This window comes from Carya illinoinensis, chromosome 7 (genome assembly GCF_018687715.1).
Source record: "Carya illinoinensis cultivar Pawnee chromosome 7, C.illinoinensisPawnee_v1, whole genome shotgun sequence".
Taxonomy (NCBI): Eukaryota; Viridiplantae; Streptophyta; class Magnoliopsida; order Fagales; family Juglandaceae; genus Carya; species Carya illinoinensis.
Window position 1 is genome coordinate 802925 of NC_056758.1, and position 16265 is coordinate 819189.

The 16265-nt window shown below is 37.2% G+C and overlaps 3 protein-coding genes and 1 pseudogene across 5 annotated transcripts; 2 read left to right on the forward strand and 2 right to left on the reverse strand.

The window, feature by feature from the left end:
* The first annotated feature begins 367 nt into the window (after positions 1-367).
* Positions 368-3608, forward strand: LOC122315731 (annotated as a pseudogene).
* A 361-nt stretch (positions 3609-3969) lies between these two features.
* LOC122315730 lies at positions 3970-7584 on the forward strand. Of its 3 annotated transcripts, none has more exons than XM_043131848.1 (8): positions 3970-4163; positions 4266-4417; positions 4941-5038; positions 5262-5327; positions 5650-5732; positions 6427-6473; positions 6639-6717; positions 6801-7584. In XM_043131848.1, the coding sequence occupies exons 1-8, from the start codon at positions 4107-4109 to the stop codon at positions 6813-6815; spliced, it is 597 nt and encodes a 198-aa protein (XP_042987782.1). In that variant the 5' UTR covers positions 3970-4106; the 3' UTR covers positions 6816-7584. The 3 variants fall into 3 exon arrangements, with proteins under 3 accessions (XP_042987782.1, XP_042987781.1, XP_042987780.1); XM_043131847.1 differs by having other exon boundaries at positions 3974-4130; positions 6819-7584; XM_043131846.1 differs by having other exon boundaries at positions 3977-4163; positions 6819-7584.
* A 1907-nt stretch (positions 7585-9491) lies between these two features.
* Positions 9492-10475, reverse strand: LOC122315392. Its single transcript, XM_043131267.1, has one exon. The coding sequence runs from the start codon at positions 10473-10475 to the stop codon at positions 9492-9494; it is 984 nt and encodes a 327-aa protein (XP_042987201.1).
* Positions 10476-14085: 3610 nt separating this feature from the next.
* LOC122314932 lies at positions 14086-14966 on the reverse strand. The gene has a single exon (XM_043130589.1). The coding sequence runs from the start codon at positions 14896-14898 to the stop codon at positions 14398-14400; it is 501 nt and encodes a 166-aa protein (XP_042986523.1). The 5' UTR covers positions 14899-14966; the 3' UTR covers positions 14086-14397.
* Between the last annotated feature and the right edge of the window lie 1299 nt (positions 14967-16265).

Here is a 16265-nt window from a genome sequence, read left to right on the forward strand (position 1 = left end):
TTATTATTAGTATTTTTAAATATATTTTTTAACATTCTTAATTATTAAAAAATTTAAAATTTTATTAATAGTAACTTTATTAATTATTAAGTAAAAAAATTAAAAAAATAGTAAAGAGATATTAAGAAATAATAAACCAATCATTATCCTTCTATCATTTAAAAAAAAATTGCTCCATGATTTAAAAAAAAAAAGAAATCCTTATTAAAACATTATCAATGATCAGAATTACATTATTAACATCTGTTAATACAAAATATGGGGATAATATTATAATACTATATAAAGATTAGAAAAATTGTTGAAAGATAATTCAAAAATTAAAATTAATTTTTAATAAGATTATATAATTATATTAATTAATTATAAAATGAATGGTTAAAAAGTGATAACTGTATGGAAAGATAATTACATAAGAAACAAATATCTAAAATCAAAAAAAAAAAAAACAAAAAAAGGAAGGAAAGTGAAACGAGCCAAGAGCCAACATTCAACAGAATTGAATGTCTTTCCAAGATAACATGTCAAATCCTTCAAAAATTGTACATCAAAGTGGAGTTCATTTTAACTTTAATGATCTAACTCGGACGAATAGAACTAGGCATTTCCGCCACCTAGAAATCGCTGTCAGCTCTCTTCATTCGCATCCAATTCTCCTCGACATCCTCGGTTGCATCTTGTTCTCTACTCTTCGAACACATACATCACCCCAAGCCCTTGATTCCTCACACCTTAATTTTTTTCGAACTCTCTGTAGTTTTACTACTGTAGCACTGGAACATAACTGCGGAGTTTTATAAACCAAAAAAAACAGCCACATTCCAAAGCACCTCCCATACACCAACACCATTTTCAGAAAGAGCCTGCTTCCCCAGAAGAAACCACCAGATAGCTCTCTGTATTCCGAAGTCTTTGGCTTTTTGTGGAATTTCTGGCAACAATGGATCCCGTCGTACTGGACGACATTATCAACAGGCTATTGGGGTATAGGCAGGTGCGGGCAGGTAGGCAGGTCCAGCTCATGGAGACCGAAATCCGCCAGCTCTGCACTGTTTCCAGGGAAATATTCCTCCAGCAGCCCAATCTCTGGAGGTCGAAGCCCCCATCAAGATCTGCGGTACGTTCTCTTTTGGTCAATATTAGCTTTTGTTTCAATCGTTAAAGCTTACGAAACAAGCGTTTTTCATATTATGGTCTTGATGGTTGGTTTCTGGTGTGATTGTAGGATTATAGAGCCTGGTTTTGAAAGCTGTAAAGGCACCAGGCAGATTGTTCACTCGGATGTGGCTAGAGTGAAGCTCAGTTTGCTCAAGGTGTACATGAGTGCGGACTCATGGACTCGAGCAAAAGAAAGAATCCTAGAGAGTTGAGATTGTGCAGTTAGGCACTTGTAAATCTCCTCTGAAGAAAATTCCTTGCAAGCTCTGTGGGTGTAGACGATGCTAATGCATTTGAAGATGTATTTGGAGAAGCATCTGGACATCCATTTGAAGACGTACCTGCAGATGCATTTGATAGCGGATCTCTCATGGCTGACAAGCATTTCAATGAAGGAGTGCAATCATTTGAAGAATGAATCAGTTTGCAAGCAGCCTGGTATGGCACACTTGGGTGAAGGGGGTGATTGTTGAAATCAACCCAAGTGTGCACCGTTTTCATTCTTGGATTGTTAGGCACCGAAATTCTCACCCACCCACTCACCATTTCAGACTCACTTGGTCAAGAAGGGTGGCTATTTGTTCCCCATGATTTCTCCTATAAAAGGAGACAATTTGTAAAGAGAAAATTATCCTCACTGAGGTGAGAGATCGGGCAGAGGGCTGAGCGCGAAAATGGGTTCTGGGGAAACCCAGAACGGAGGCCATTTGAGAGAGATAGAGAGATGTTGTGAGTGTTTGTAAAATTGTACAAATATATTAAAAAATTGAATTTCCGCTTCAATGGACGTATGCAAGTTGTCGAACCACTTAAATACTATCTCTATCTATTGTGGGTGTGATTTCTGGGCGGCTCAAGGCACAACAGGTTTCTTGGGATTTGGATTATTTGATTTTTAAATGAATGAAGCAAAGTAGGTTTCTTGAGTGCTATCAATGTTGGTGCTCGAGTCATTGCATGTCTGATTCGTTTGAGTAATTTTAGAGCAAATGGAACATGGGGTTAAAGAAGCAGAGTTTAGGAATTGAAGAATAACAATGGATATTCCGGATAATCATAGTGTACAAAGCAAGCAAAACTATGTTTCTACCATCTATGATCTATCCACTCCTCGCCTTCTAAAGTTTATAGTGATCGGTAGGTGCACAAAACTCTTACATTTATTATGTGTTCTAATTCTTTGCTCTGGTGGCTCTGGGGATCTCCTGAAGAAGGGGAGAAGCAATAAACTTTGTTCACATTTTTGGATAATATGCATTACAAACAAGTAGAACTTAAATGACTATTTGGCCTTTTGCTGTGTAAAAGACTGGATTTTGAATTATTGACTTGCTTGCATTTTGTTTATCACCCTTGAAGTTGGGTTAATGCTAAGCTTTACAAAAAAATTGGATAGTAATCTCTGTTATTTATTTACCAGGTGACATTCATGGACAATATCCTGATCTTTTGAGGCCTTTTGAGTATGGAGGTTTCCCTCCCAATGCCAATTATTTATTCCTAGGGGACTATGTGGACCGTGGCAAGCAGAGTTTAGAAACAATATGCCTTTTGCTTGCCTATAAAATCAAGTATCTTGAGAATTTCTTCCTCTTGAGAGGGAATCATGAATGCGCATCAATGAATCAGAGATATGGATTTTATGATGAATGTAAACGCCGGTTCAATACTAGACTTTGGAAAGTTTTTACAAATTGTTTCAACTGTCTTCCGGTGGCGGCGCTCATAGACAAAAAAATTATTGTGCTTACATGGTGGCCTTTCTCCCTTTCTAACAAATTTAGATCAAATCAGGGAGTTACCTCGTCCATCTGATGTTCCGGATTCTGGTTTGCTTTGTGATTTGCTTTGGTCGGATCCTGATGGAGATGTCAAAGGCTGGGCAACGAACGATCGCGGGGTCTCTTACACTTTTGGTGCTGATAGCGTCTCAGAATTCTTGATGAAGAATGACATGGACCTTGTTTGCCGTGCCCATCAGGTTGGTGACGTTACCTTCTTTTCCCTCATTTCTTTCTGTAACTCAAGCAGCTTACCAGGATGTATCATCTTGTTCTAATGTTCCAGGTTGTTGAGGATGGATATGAATTCTTTGCTGATAGGCAGCTTGTTACAATATTCTCTGCTCCAAACTATTGTGGTGAATTTGATAATGCTGGAGCCATGATGAGTGTTGATGAAAACCTAACTTGTTCTTTTCAAATCCTTAAGCCTGCAGATAAAGGCGTGAGTACATATGAACAGAGCCAATGATGAGTTTATGGAGTTCAGTCCAGTCTTCATGAATATCAGTCCTTAAGAATTCTTGCTGGGAATAAACACGATTTATGTACATTGAACACATCTTTGTAGAAAACTGTCATAGTAATGTTCATAAATGTCGTTAGCAAAGTTCATGTACTTGGTGTTTTTCATGCAAGTAAATAATTACATGAGTATTATGTATGTATGAATTCGTTGTATAAGTGGTAGGCATATCAACTGCAGGTTATAAATACTAATGTAACGAGTAATGTATGTGGGAGTACGTAAATGCTGTATAGTCACTTTAAAAAAGAGTAGAGTTTATTATTAAAAGATTAATTTTTTATATAAATACTATATTTATTTATTTTTTAAATAATTATGCAGTATTTGTGCATTCACTAACTGTAATTATCATCTAAAATAAATATTTCATTTAATTTTCTTCCAATCTGATCAAAGGTTTTTTTCCCCTCAATAAAATGGTAGCAACAAAGCCTTACAAAGGTGTACTAAAGATTATTTTAGATTGTATTTAATTCAAAATCAACTTTAATTTCTGAAAACCGTCGCTAATACTGGCCTTCAAAAGCTAACATTTTTATGGCCAACAGAGGATCTCTCTGGGTTTCAAGACTAGCGGATAAGAAACAACAAGAAAAAGGAAGTGGGGAATATCTTTCAGTTTCAGAGTGGGGCCGGCAATGGCAGCATTTTCTTCTTTCTGTGTAAAACCTCCTCCTCTGACCATACGCCCAAATGTAACCCTCCCAAGTGCAAACCAATCCATTCATTCATTCTGTTTTCGATTCGATGACTCTCAAAGTCTCAATCTCTCTGACCCTCCATTCGTCATTCTGCAGAGACTCCCCTGCCCACGGTGCTCCTCCAGAACACCGGACAAGAAAGCCGCCGCATCCGGAACCGGAACCCCGCAGATTTTGAAACTCGTGGTGAGCGGCGCTACAGAGCTTTTGAGACTCTTCTCCTCTTCCTCCACCTACAACAAAAATAGGTACTTTCCGTTTGTTTCCTGTGAGAACAAAAATATAAAAATAAATTAGTTGAATTTATTAGGATCTTAACTCGACCCTCAGCTCGATTTTTCTTAGGAATTTCACCTCCTTCATTTTCTGTTTGTTTCGCGCGTAAATTAGCGATAGTTAAAGTAACACAGCAAGTGTTACAAACCGCGATCAACTGGGCCTGATTCTACTTTCGAAAGGAATTTGATCGAGACCTTCTGTTTCTGTGAACAGAGTTAATACAATTTATTTTCTATCGGTAACAGAGCTAATACAATTTTACGGTATAAAGTTCTTTCTTTTCTTTTCCTTTCTCGTTTCCACCTTTTTCCTGGGAATGGAAGTTTAAGAACGATTGCTTAATAGATATCAGTCTTATAAAGACCACTATAACATGTTATTTGGTATAGCTCTAGGTGCATTATAAATTATACAGATTATTCATGAAAGAAATGTGTGGTATATGTGTGTTGCTAACTTTTACGACACTTAACTGTTTTGCAAATTTGAAAGAGTGAGTGATGAAAAGAGAGAGGAGATTTTAGTATCTGGTGTTGATGATGTGGTGACGATCCTCAAATCTGATTATGAGAATGCCTACTTCGTAACAGGTACCTGGTTTCATATTCAAAACTTTCTGTTTAGAGCATATGTGAGGGGAAAAAAAAAAACTCAATTATGAGGGGATGATTGGTTAAAGTTGAACTGATTTAAAGGAAACCAACCCTTTCTCTGTGTATTATAGAATAATTACATGAATTTAGATCAGTTAATTATCTTTTTATTCAACAGTAAGGCTCTGTGCCAGTAATACTATCTTTTCACTTGAAATAGGGGCTTTTACTTCTGCAATATATGCTGAAGATTGTATCTTTGAAGATCCAACGATTAAATTTCAAGGTAAGGAGACTCATTATATGGTTTTCTTTTTTTTGGTGTGATTAGCATTATTTTTACTATTTTCAAAGTGATTTACATGTCTACCACACATAATGATTAGTTCACCAACACCTGACTTTTCTACTATTAGATTCTATACATTTCAGTTTGAAGAGAACCATTATCTCACTTGACTTCTGTTAATAATGTGCAACTTAGGAGCTCTCTCTCTCTCTCTCTCTCTCTCTCTTGAGTATCAAAAACTGGCTGAAAATTGCCACTTTATGGAAGCTTTTAAGTACTTAAGAGAAGAATCAACTAATTTCTCTGCTCCACTTTTCAGGTAAGGAGTTATATTCACGAAACTTAAAATTGCTTGTTCCTTTCTTTGACCATCCATCAATTGGATTGCAAAAGATTGAGAAGGTAGTCATCCTCAATGTGAAGTTTGATTTCAGTTCTAATAACAGAATAGTTGGGTATCTGCATCGTTGTGTTGACTGATTATGAAATTACTCATTTGGAAAAATAAAAATGTGAGTTTTCTTTATCTTTTTGTCCCCATGTTATGCTTCCTACCATTTTTGTAGTTGGTTTTAGCCACAGATTCTCTCATCTGTAATTCCCAGGCCATGAGTGGTATAGCTTTATAATCTAGTATATGAAAACGGAAACTTGATGGGTTTTATGCCTTTCTTTTATTCTCTTGTTTTTCTAGAAGGTGGAAGTTTAGATGTTGGATTACTGTTTGCAGAATTTCTTTTGAGGTGTTTAAAAGGAAAATGTACACAGCATCCACTTTAAGAAAACAGTTGTTCAGTGTCAGCATCAGTTGAATTTGTAGTTGATCTCATTCTAGTTACAACCAAAATGTGTTATGCAGCTTGAAAGGGAGTTCTATCCATTTGGGGATTTTCCTGTTCTCTCAAAGATTTAGGAAGGCACATTACCCAGCTAGTAATTTGTTGCTTTCTGTTATTCTATGATTAGTCTTGTTTTAAAACTGAAGTGTACAGAACATTGTCTCTAGTACAATACTGTTAATATTTCTATTCAGTGTCAAATTGCATTACCACATACTTGCAGTTCATTAATGTCTGGTAATATGACTTCTCTGCAGGGTATGAATTCCAAAACTAATTTTGTGCTAGCAACGTGGAAGCTAAGGTGCTTAACCAGACATGCTTCCTCTTACTTGATTATTATTTTCCCTCACTTTTAAACTACAAAAACATCCCCCCTTGATTAAATCAACCATTTTGTACAAATTGTTTTCCCACTAGATGTTGTTCCAGCCTAATTTATGGTAAACTTGTTTTATCTCGTCTGCAGGACTTACCTGAAACTTCCATGGAAGCCCCTGATTTGCATTGATGGAAGTACAGTCTATGAGTTAAATGGCAACTTCAATGTAAGAAACCTTTCTTCTGATGCGACATTCATATAAGAACTTTTTGTTTGTGTGCCATGATTGCCACTAGTTACAGGCACTAGCCTATTTTACTTTGACAGATTGTTAGGCATGCTGAGAGTTGGAATGTTTCTGCACTCGAAGCAATTGGCCAGATATTCACCCCTAGTTTTGGAAGGTCCAGTGCTTGAATGTTCAAGGCTTAATAAATGTGAAGGAGTCAAAGATTCATATGCTATTGCCTCAGCAGTAAGTTCTTATTAGAATTTGCTTGGAAATTACACGGTTTCTGTGGGTGCTTCAGAATTATCAAGACATAACCATTGGGGAAAACATACAACACGGCAAATATCTCCAAGACTCCAATAGTGCTTATTATTATTATTATTTAAAAAAAAAAAAAATTGACGGGTTTACATAAACAATAGAAAGTTGGCATCATCTATCCCTTCTGAGACATTCATTATATTCTTTACAGTGAAAGATATATCCATTGTGTGGTTATAGTATGGCACAGGCACTCACTAATGTTGGAGCCCGCATGAGTGTACAGTGTCCAGAACTGTGAGCTTTATAGTTTATACCTATGTTCATCTTTTAGGGAACATAATCATTGATTCATTACATTTTTACGTGAAAATAGAGAAGATGGGTTGTAAAAGTGACAGCGAGAGCTCCTCTTGGTCTGGAAAACTAAAGTCCAAGCTTTAAAAGTAAATCATGTCAACTAATTATGCTTTTATTTGGAGCCACATGTAGGTCAGAGTGTAAGATATGTAATGGCTCCTGATAAAATATTGTTATTAAGAAGAATACATATACACACACATATATGACATACCTTTTGTGTTCTATTTCATTTTCAAATTAAGATTTGTAGAATAGAAGCTATACGCTTGAAATTTCATCGCACGTGTATTGAAAAACAGGAGAAATATTTGGACCCTGGTCTGGATTGGGGGGAACCTATTATATGGAAATTGAGCATGTGGATGGTTTACCGTTTTTCAATGCAACTTTATCTCCAAGTCAAACGCCCCATATTGCATGTGGGTGAGGAAAAACTTTCACCTTGCCATCTCACTCTCAATATGGTATAGTTGCAGTACCTTTTTATAATTTTATTCATCAAAGTTACATTGAATTTCAAATCAAAGGTACGATAGGAAGAGTGAGGCGCTCCATAGAAAAGTCCCAAGTACAAATAATGCAGTACCGAATACAAAAATAAAAGGATAAGAAAAGACCATCTCAAATGTATGGGCCCTGTTCTTTGGCAACGTCAAGGAGGAAATTGCCAAAGGAAATAGTTTGCTGTCATCCAACGAGTGGATTGAGATGTTGCAGTTGGAAGCCATGACCAGGAAATGTAAGAAAGTAATAGGATAGTTGAAAATGAGTTATCCTGCAAATTTTTTACAGCACCCAGAAAGCGCGCGTGCTTGTACTGCACATGGGGCCACAGATAGAGTTGGAATGGGGCCTATTTTGAATATTTGAGTCCTATGAAGCTTCGTACAACAGATGCCGCTCATTGAGGCGTTGGAGGCAAGGCCGGTCGACTTGTGACCGTGTGTGGAACTCATGCGTACGTGCGCAAGCCGCTTGCATGCATGTGCGGTCCATGAGTCCTACATACTGGATCGCACAATGAGGGGAGATCACGGAGAGTGAGCAGGTTCCGGCCTAAGGAGGAGAGTAATTTGGTTACTATTTTAAAGAAAGGAGTAGTTCTTCTTTTTCATAAAAGATATGGTAATTGAGGACATAATGTTTCGTTTGGACAAAGGTGGTTTTACCTTTTGAGCAAGTAGGTTTGAGGACCAAGGCGAGCGGGTGCATGCGAGAGCATGGATGCATGATTTAAACGTTAGTACTTATTACGTTTGATTGGGCGGTGGGATCATAGATATTATACAATGAGAATTACTATTGAGATAAAGAAATTACACAAAATAAACCTATAATTTAGTTTCGTAGAATTTATTATATCTACTTTATAATAAAAATAACTTTATAATCTAATATACTACATCAAACCACATCAGTTTATAAATTTATTTTTATATAATTTTTTTGTGGCTAACTATTTTTCTTGTAGTGGAGAAATATTGGAACCTTCTCCTGATCTAATTCTCACTTTTAAACTGACTACTTCAACCTCATCACTCAGGTCATGGGGGGCATCTTTATGTATCGGATCCGCAGGACCGCAGTAAAGTGCAATTTTATGTGCCCTCTTTAGCCCTCACCGTAGTAGGTGGCGATCGCTCCTCACTCCTCCGCCACACCCCCTGCCCCGCCACCTTCTACTAATCATGTACAGCGAAAGGGAAAAATCCCCCACAAAAGCCATAGGAAATTTCTCAAGTAACTCATGATCGACTCCCATATATATGTATATAAATATATATGTATATATGACCAGTACTACATATAGATCATTAATATACTCAGGTTGTAAATGATACATAATATACTGATAAATTCGTGACTAGATCTGTTCATAAGAAATAAACAACGTACCGAACGAATCATCAAATCGGAGCTGACAAAAGACAAATATTGCAGAATGACAGTAGCACTACTGAATCTGGGACATGACCAGATGATGATGATCAAGAACAAAATGGTTGAACCAACGCCAATAATATATAAAGAATTATGATCTTCCGATCAACTTGAAATCGCTTTTTTCTTCACAAAAAGGCAGATTATATTACCACAAATCAACTGCTTTCATCAACCAATAAATTTCAAAACCTTATAATCAATTAATCCTTCCTCCAAGCATACAACAACAAAGAGAACCCTCCTCCATTGCTCCCACATGACCTAATTGATGAAGAACACGAACTCCTCCCCCCATCACTGTTTTCCTCTGCCCATTGCAGCACACTCGAGCACGACGGTGTTGACGGCGATGGAATTGTACCGGACACCGGCGACGAGGACAAGCTCTTCTTCATCAGCCTCTTTTCTGGACCTACCATATCCGGCCACACCCCACCATCGCCAACTTGAAAAACAAACACGCCGTGTCCATTTCCATTATTATCATTCACCCAGTTAAACACATCCCAAAAGAATTCCACTTCAATGCCTCCAACGTAGAATTTCTCATTCCCTCTGAATTTCCATGCAAGCCTTTTGATAACGAGGCTTATTTCTCCATCCACTTTTACTTTCAGCACTCCCCCACTGCAGTACTCAATTCCAAACTCGTGTTTGGTTCCCAAGAACTGAGCTCGGGAAACGTAATTCCTGCGTCCGAATACGTGCTCCCGCCTGGACAGCAGGGCTGGCTCCCGGAGTTGGCGAGTCATGACCAATCCGGACCGTCTAGTCAATTCATCGACAAGATCACCGAGAAAGAATTCAAGCTTGGTATCCCACGAGATGGCGACGTAGAAGCAGGACTCGGGCTCGGCGGAGTTGCTCGTGAACTCGGCCCGGGTGAAGTCCCAGTAGAGCTTGATCCTCTGGCAATGACTTCGGGTCAAGTACATAGATTTTGAGCCGGGTCGAGTTCTGAAGAAAGAGAAGGTTGAAGGGGAGAGAGAGATGGTGATGGAGAAAGAGTCCGCGGCGTAGATGGTGAGGGAGTGAGAGAAGAGGGTTTTGGACCAGGTGAGTGTGAGATAGGAGGGAGAGCCACAGAGCTGGGTTTGGTATATGCAGGTAATGAGGTTTTGAGGATCAGGTACTTGAGAGCTGCTTGGGAGGGTGTTGGGTTGGCTGAAACATGCTGGAATCATGGTGTTTAACCTTGCGTTTGTTTCTCAAAATATTCACTTCAAGAATTAGAAAGTTTAAAGACAATAGAAAGAGCATGGAGATCGATCAGGGGAAGTGGGTGTGAATCATGGGGGGTTTTGGTTTGTTTTTCTTTGAGCAACTTGGACTTTCTTCTCTCTTCTTTCAGCAAACTTGGACTTTGATTTTTGGGTAGATGAGTAATCTGAACTTGACGGGGGGAACTTGACGGGGGGAATTTGGAGGTTTTGTTTTCTTGCATTTTTTAAGTAAATGTCATTGTTAGGGATTTATTTAAGATTTGTGTGGAAGCTTTAGAGGGTATGTTGGCTTTTTAATGAGGGGTGGGCAAAAAGTGAGAGATTGCTCCGAGTCCGAAATGATGAAGATACAAGGCTTCCATCATGACAATCATCACCACCAGTTGCTGAGCCATATAGCCCTCCCCCAATACAGTTTATTCATTCGTGTTGGCTTCCATGATTTGCGCCTTTGAAAGGGCGCTCTCTCTCTCTCTCTCTCTCTCTCTCTCTCTCTCCTATGGAAGTGAGCTGGGTTGCACTGGAGGGCTTTCAAGTCACATGCATTATTTCACATGACTTGGGATTTTTCTTTTGCTTTCAAAAGTCTTTATTTAACACATACACACAGAGATTTCAGTATTTCATAAAACAATAGCAAAATAGATACAAAATATTATCTTTAGCTTGCATCTGAACTGTATGATTCTCCAGGATCTACTTCTAATCTAACATGCCGTGACGGAATTACAAAAGACAATAAATTCTTTTAATAGAAATTATTTTCATAAAATAATATTGACTAAGTTTGTAATTAATTAACGATTGTCAAGAACGAAATTAAGAACTCATACGTAGTCCAGACTGGAATATTTTGATCATTTTTATATTTATTTATTTCATTTGCTATCTCTAAAGGGGTATGGAAGATGAGTCCTGGGAAAAGGAGAGTCCCCAACTACTTTTGTAGCGTTGCTTAACAAAACAGTCATCGAGTGGATCGATGTCAAGAACTTCTGAGAGAGTGTTCTATGTTCTTGGATTATATATATATATTTAAGTTGTAACCTTTAATAAGAAAATTATGGATGAATTTTCAATTAAACAAACAACCTTTTGCATGAGTTTTAGAAATATCACAAGTCTATTTAACAGCCTTAACAACAAACTAAGTCTTCAAAGTAGACTGAATCTATTTATTGAAATCAAGACAATCAAACTCTTCAACAAAGTAATCTTTCTCATTGATAACATTGTGAAGTAAATTAAATCTAGAGCTAACAGAAGAATTAGATCTAAACATTCTATTCATCTTAAATTTTATTTAAAATTTTGTTATATGGGTTCCGGGCCGGACCGGATATGAACAGCCCTACTCGATCAATAGAAAAATCAGAAGATTCAGTTCCTGAATACTCATCCAAGATTTTCTTCTTACACAAGCAGTATCCTAATATTCTCAATTTTTTTACTATTTGTAAATCGAAAAGCATGTGATCAATTTTTTCAATAATTTTGACTTACCTAATCTTCAGACTTAAACCTTGCCATTCCTGCTACATCGCTTTCCCGCGTGATCCTCATTCTTTTGCTCCTCTAGAACAGCAATAGGAATCATGTATTTGTGCGCGCATGTGCTGGTGACAAGTAATTCATGGCGTAGACACAATTAACTCAGACATGATAAAACAGGCAACAAAGCCCACTGTATTTTCTATTTATTTTTGCTCACTCGTCATGTCGACCTTAATTAATGATTTTTGGCTTTATTTATGCAGAAGCTGCTTTCTTCTCCTTTTTAAAAAAGATTATAGGCCGAGTATCAACAATTTCTGCAATCATTTTCATTTTTTCTAATTGTTTGATTCTATTTGTTACATTTAAATGTTGAGTTGAGTTGAGATGAATTAAATTTTTTTATGAATAATAATGAATTGAGATAATAAAGTAATTTTTATAGAACTTACTTAAGATGAGTTTGAATGTATTTAAATGTTAAGATAAGTTTAGATTTGTTTATGAAATATTAAAAAATATTACAGGTCCCACGTGTAAAGAGTGGTTGAATTGAAAAAGATTATGAGTTCTACGTATAAGAAAATTTTGAATTGAGATGAGTTTTTAATTTGAAAATTGTTTGTTTGAATATTAGATTCAGTTAAAAATTAGACTAAACTGAATTAATATCAATCACTTCAACAACCAAACGAGTCAACTTTTAAATTTTGATGATGTTTAGTCCAATAATTTTCCTCACATTTAGTTGAATTTTATTCAATTTATTTATTTATTCCTACTTTTTCTTCAATAAAAGTAGCCATCGTAAAGCCTCCTGAAGGGGGCGTTACGTATTTAATGTAATCAATCACCTTAATAGAAAATATAGAAAATATATAAAAGTGACTGTACTTAACATTTCTCTTTTTTTTTTTCCTCTGCAGAATTAGTACTACGTCGAAGAACCTGATCATCGGTCGACCCATGCAAACTCTAGCTAGCGCTTACAATGATCCAATGTGAGGTCGTTGGATAAACTCTAGATGAGTAGTACTAGCTCTAAGCTAGTTATCCCAAGGCTAATGTTATCAACTTTTTAATCCAGAAGCTGATCTGCATGCGAGAAGGATCCAATATTAGACCATGTATGAGGCCAGACGACCTCCCAATGGAAGCTGATTTTTACCCATAATAAATCAGCGTCTCACAATTGACCCTGATCCAAAGCTATCTATTTGTTATGGTTGCATCCATGCATGCATCTATAAAATGACTTGTTAGTCACATTTCTTTACCTTGGCGTACATGGACACGAGTGTATATAAGGGAGATGCATGCAGTTTCATTGTGATCGGTAGAAGAAATAGAAAACAGAGTGCGTGCGTGCATGCACTGAACATGATCAATATCACTTTTGACTGAAGTAGAGGTACTCTATAACCAAGGCCGTCACTTGGGCTGCACACTATCATGTAACCATGTTGCGAACATATCCTGCAAATCCCATTGATTCCGGCCAAAAACCAAGCTTTATAGCACTATACATATCAGGCCAAAAGGCATATATATATATATAACGAAAACTGCATTTCAAAGTTTTATCTATAATTTTTAATGTGGTTATTATGTCTAATTATGTTGAGAAAAGAAATCTTTCATGATGATATTGATCATGATCATGAATGCTCAGAGATCAATGCAAGCTAGTTTCCATAGCATATCACAAGAGTTAGCATGATCTGCCTCCTTATTTCTCCCCTTTTTCTTATATTTTCATTCACATCTTGTTCTTTTAGATTGTTAATTACTAGGTGAGAGAATATGCAGGGCCAAACGAAAAATCTGTAGATGGGAGATTAATAAGAAGGGAAATATATAAGACAAAGCTAATTCTTAGGTACTGACTCAGATCAACTCAAGACTTTTAAACAGAACTCATGTAATACCAATATATATGTTTCCAGAAATGATTCCAACAAATCCAATATTGGCAAATTCTAGGGCCTACCAAGTACTCCGAATCAAAGAAGTATATTTATAGATGTATCATATATATATAACTCGAGTATCGATCATTCTTCATTGAAACATGAAATTGTTAAAATAGAAAACGAAAACTGCAATATAATATACTCGGGGAACAAGTTCAGACAGCGGACGTAACATGATCGATGTTAATGTATTAGATATTATTCTTCATCTTTTCTTTTCTAAGAAATTAAACAAAATGTGCATATATTCATCCATGGATTACGAGAGATCAGATTGAGGAACTAGGATCGACGTCACTAGCTGCAAATATTGATCATGCGAATCATGGCATGGTTTCGCTGATCATATCGCTGCAATTAAGCATGCACGCGGCTGATCATTTGACAAAGCTGATATATCATTATTGCGGTTGCTGCTAGCTGCAAGTTTCCAGTTTATGACAGCAAAGGCATATACCCAGAAGCCCATTTATATCTGATCTTTTGCCATTTTTTTTCCTAGCTGATCCCAGGTTCATGCTGGCCAAGGCCGCCAATTCATGTTGAGCAGCCTTCATAAGCAGACTACCTTGCTCAAGAGCCACTAGAACTGGCGAATCTCCAATTCCTCGTGCCATGGCTTGCATAAGTTCCCTGATAAGGGCCATAAATTCCTTACGATCAATCACCCCATTTTGATCCTCATCAAACCTTTTGAAAACGATTTCATGCAGATCTTTGGTCTCTTCTTCCGGTTCCGACTTGTAATATCCCAATGACAAAACCCTATGGAATCCTCCACGAAGCTCCTTTCGTGAAAGCGTACCGGTACCATCGATATCTAGCATCTCAAAACATTCGGCAATGCAACTGTTGAACGTCTTTCTATCTTTGATGAATCCCATTATCGTCGAGCTATTAACCATGGCTACACTCATTTTGATAGAGGAAATCGATCCGCAGGCCGGTAATTAGATCAGGTTAATGACCTTTTTGTTGTTGTAATTTGCATCATCAATTGTTTTACTTATTTCAACTTTGCATATATATATATATATATAGATATATTTGCTAGCTGTTAATCCTATATTTAGAGTTTTCAGGTGGTTGATTAGCCTTTAATTTAGAGGCTTTGTCCCAATATGCATTGTCCTAATTTGCACACCAATGTTCCATTTGGCATACTCGATCTAGCCCAAATCCCTGTTTAATTTCCTGATAATAGCATGGTAATTTTTGTTCTAAATTATATTCATATCGATCGATCCTTGATCAGTCATAGATTGTTATGAGCCAGTAGTTCCGGAAAAAAAAAGACACTGCACTTTCCACTTCACGTACACTCGCAGACTGACACAGCACTCAAACGCTCTTGCACTTTTAGCTCGCTCACCAATTTAATTATAGTACTTTCTCAGATTAACCTGCAGTACTTTTCACTCGATCGGCTTAGCTTTTACAAATGAAGAGCTGCGGATCCTTATACAGGCATGAATTTGAAGTCTGTGGGTGGGACTCCTGCATCCATACGTTGAGTCGGCTACCGCTACTCTAGCTGAAAGACACCATTAATCTAGAATAATGCAGTACTAAACAGATGAGAAATACGTAAATTTTTGCAGAGCATATATCAAAAAATACATTGATCATGCATCTCATGGCAGAAAGACAAACCAGGCGATATATCTTTTACATATATGATTTTTGCTTCCAGTCGTCCCATATATATTCACACAGGAAAAATCTAAACAAAATGCATGCACAGGAAGGTCACTAGCTTTTGAGATTTGAGTCCTCGATCTCAACAGTCGAGAGATTCTACGGCCACGTACGTACGTTGTTGGCTGAGGTATGAACCCCTAGACTGAACCAATTACAAACATTAAAGAGAAATAACAGTGCATAGTAGTAGAAAAAAAAAAAGAGTTTATTTAAGACTAATTTCTTAGTCCCTGCCTATATCCTACGAGAGGACATCGTCTTATAAAAAGATAGAAATAAAGTGTTCACACAAAAGCAAACAACGGAATCACCGTTTGAGGCGATGGAACCTCCGCTGGAAGTGGTGGAGATGGCGGGTGCATTGTCACTTATTGTTTTGAAATGATTTTTTAAGATATTCACGATCCCTCTTGTAAAATCACCTGTTAGGAAAAACGATAATATAGGGTAGCAACCAGAATTTGAACCAACATTGGCTGTGGTGATGCGTGCAAGACACGCGCCACCTTAGAAGGAGAGCGGGCAGGTTGATCGGAAGGATCAAGGGCCACTGAAGCCGATAGGGCTGCACGTGACATCAAAA

Bases quoted from the DNA above. Each gene is read 5' to 3' on its own strand.
- LOC122315730 (XM_043131846.1), top strand. From the start codon at position 4,107: ATGGCAGCATTTTCTTCTTTCTGTGTAAAACCTCCTCCTCTGACCATA. The intron at 5,733-6,426 runs GTAGTCATCCTC...ACTTCTCTGCAG, and splicing joins GATTGCAAAAGATTGAGAAG to GGTATGAATTCCAAAACTAA. The intron at 6,718-6,818 runs GTAAGAAACCTT...TTACTTTGACAG, and splicing joins AGTTAAATGGCAACTTCAAT to ATTGTTAGGCATGCTGAGAG.
- LOC122315392 (XM_043131267.1), bottom strand. From the start codon at position 10,475: ATGATTCCAGCATGTTTCAGCCAACCCAACACCCTCCCAAGCAGCTCT.
- LOC122314932 (XM_043130589.1), bottom strand. From the start codon at position 14,898: ATGAGTGTAGCCATGGTTAATAGCTCGACGATAATGGGATTCATCAAA.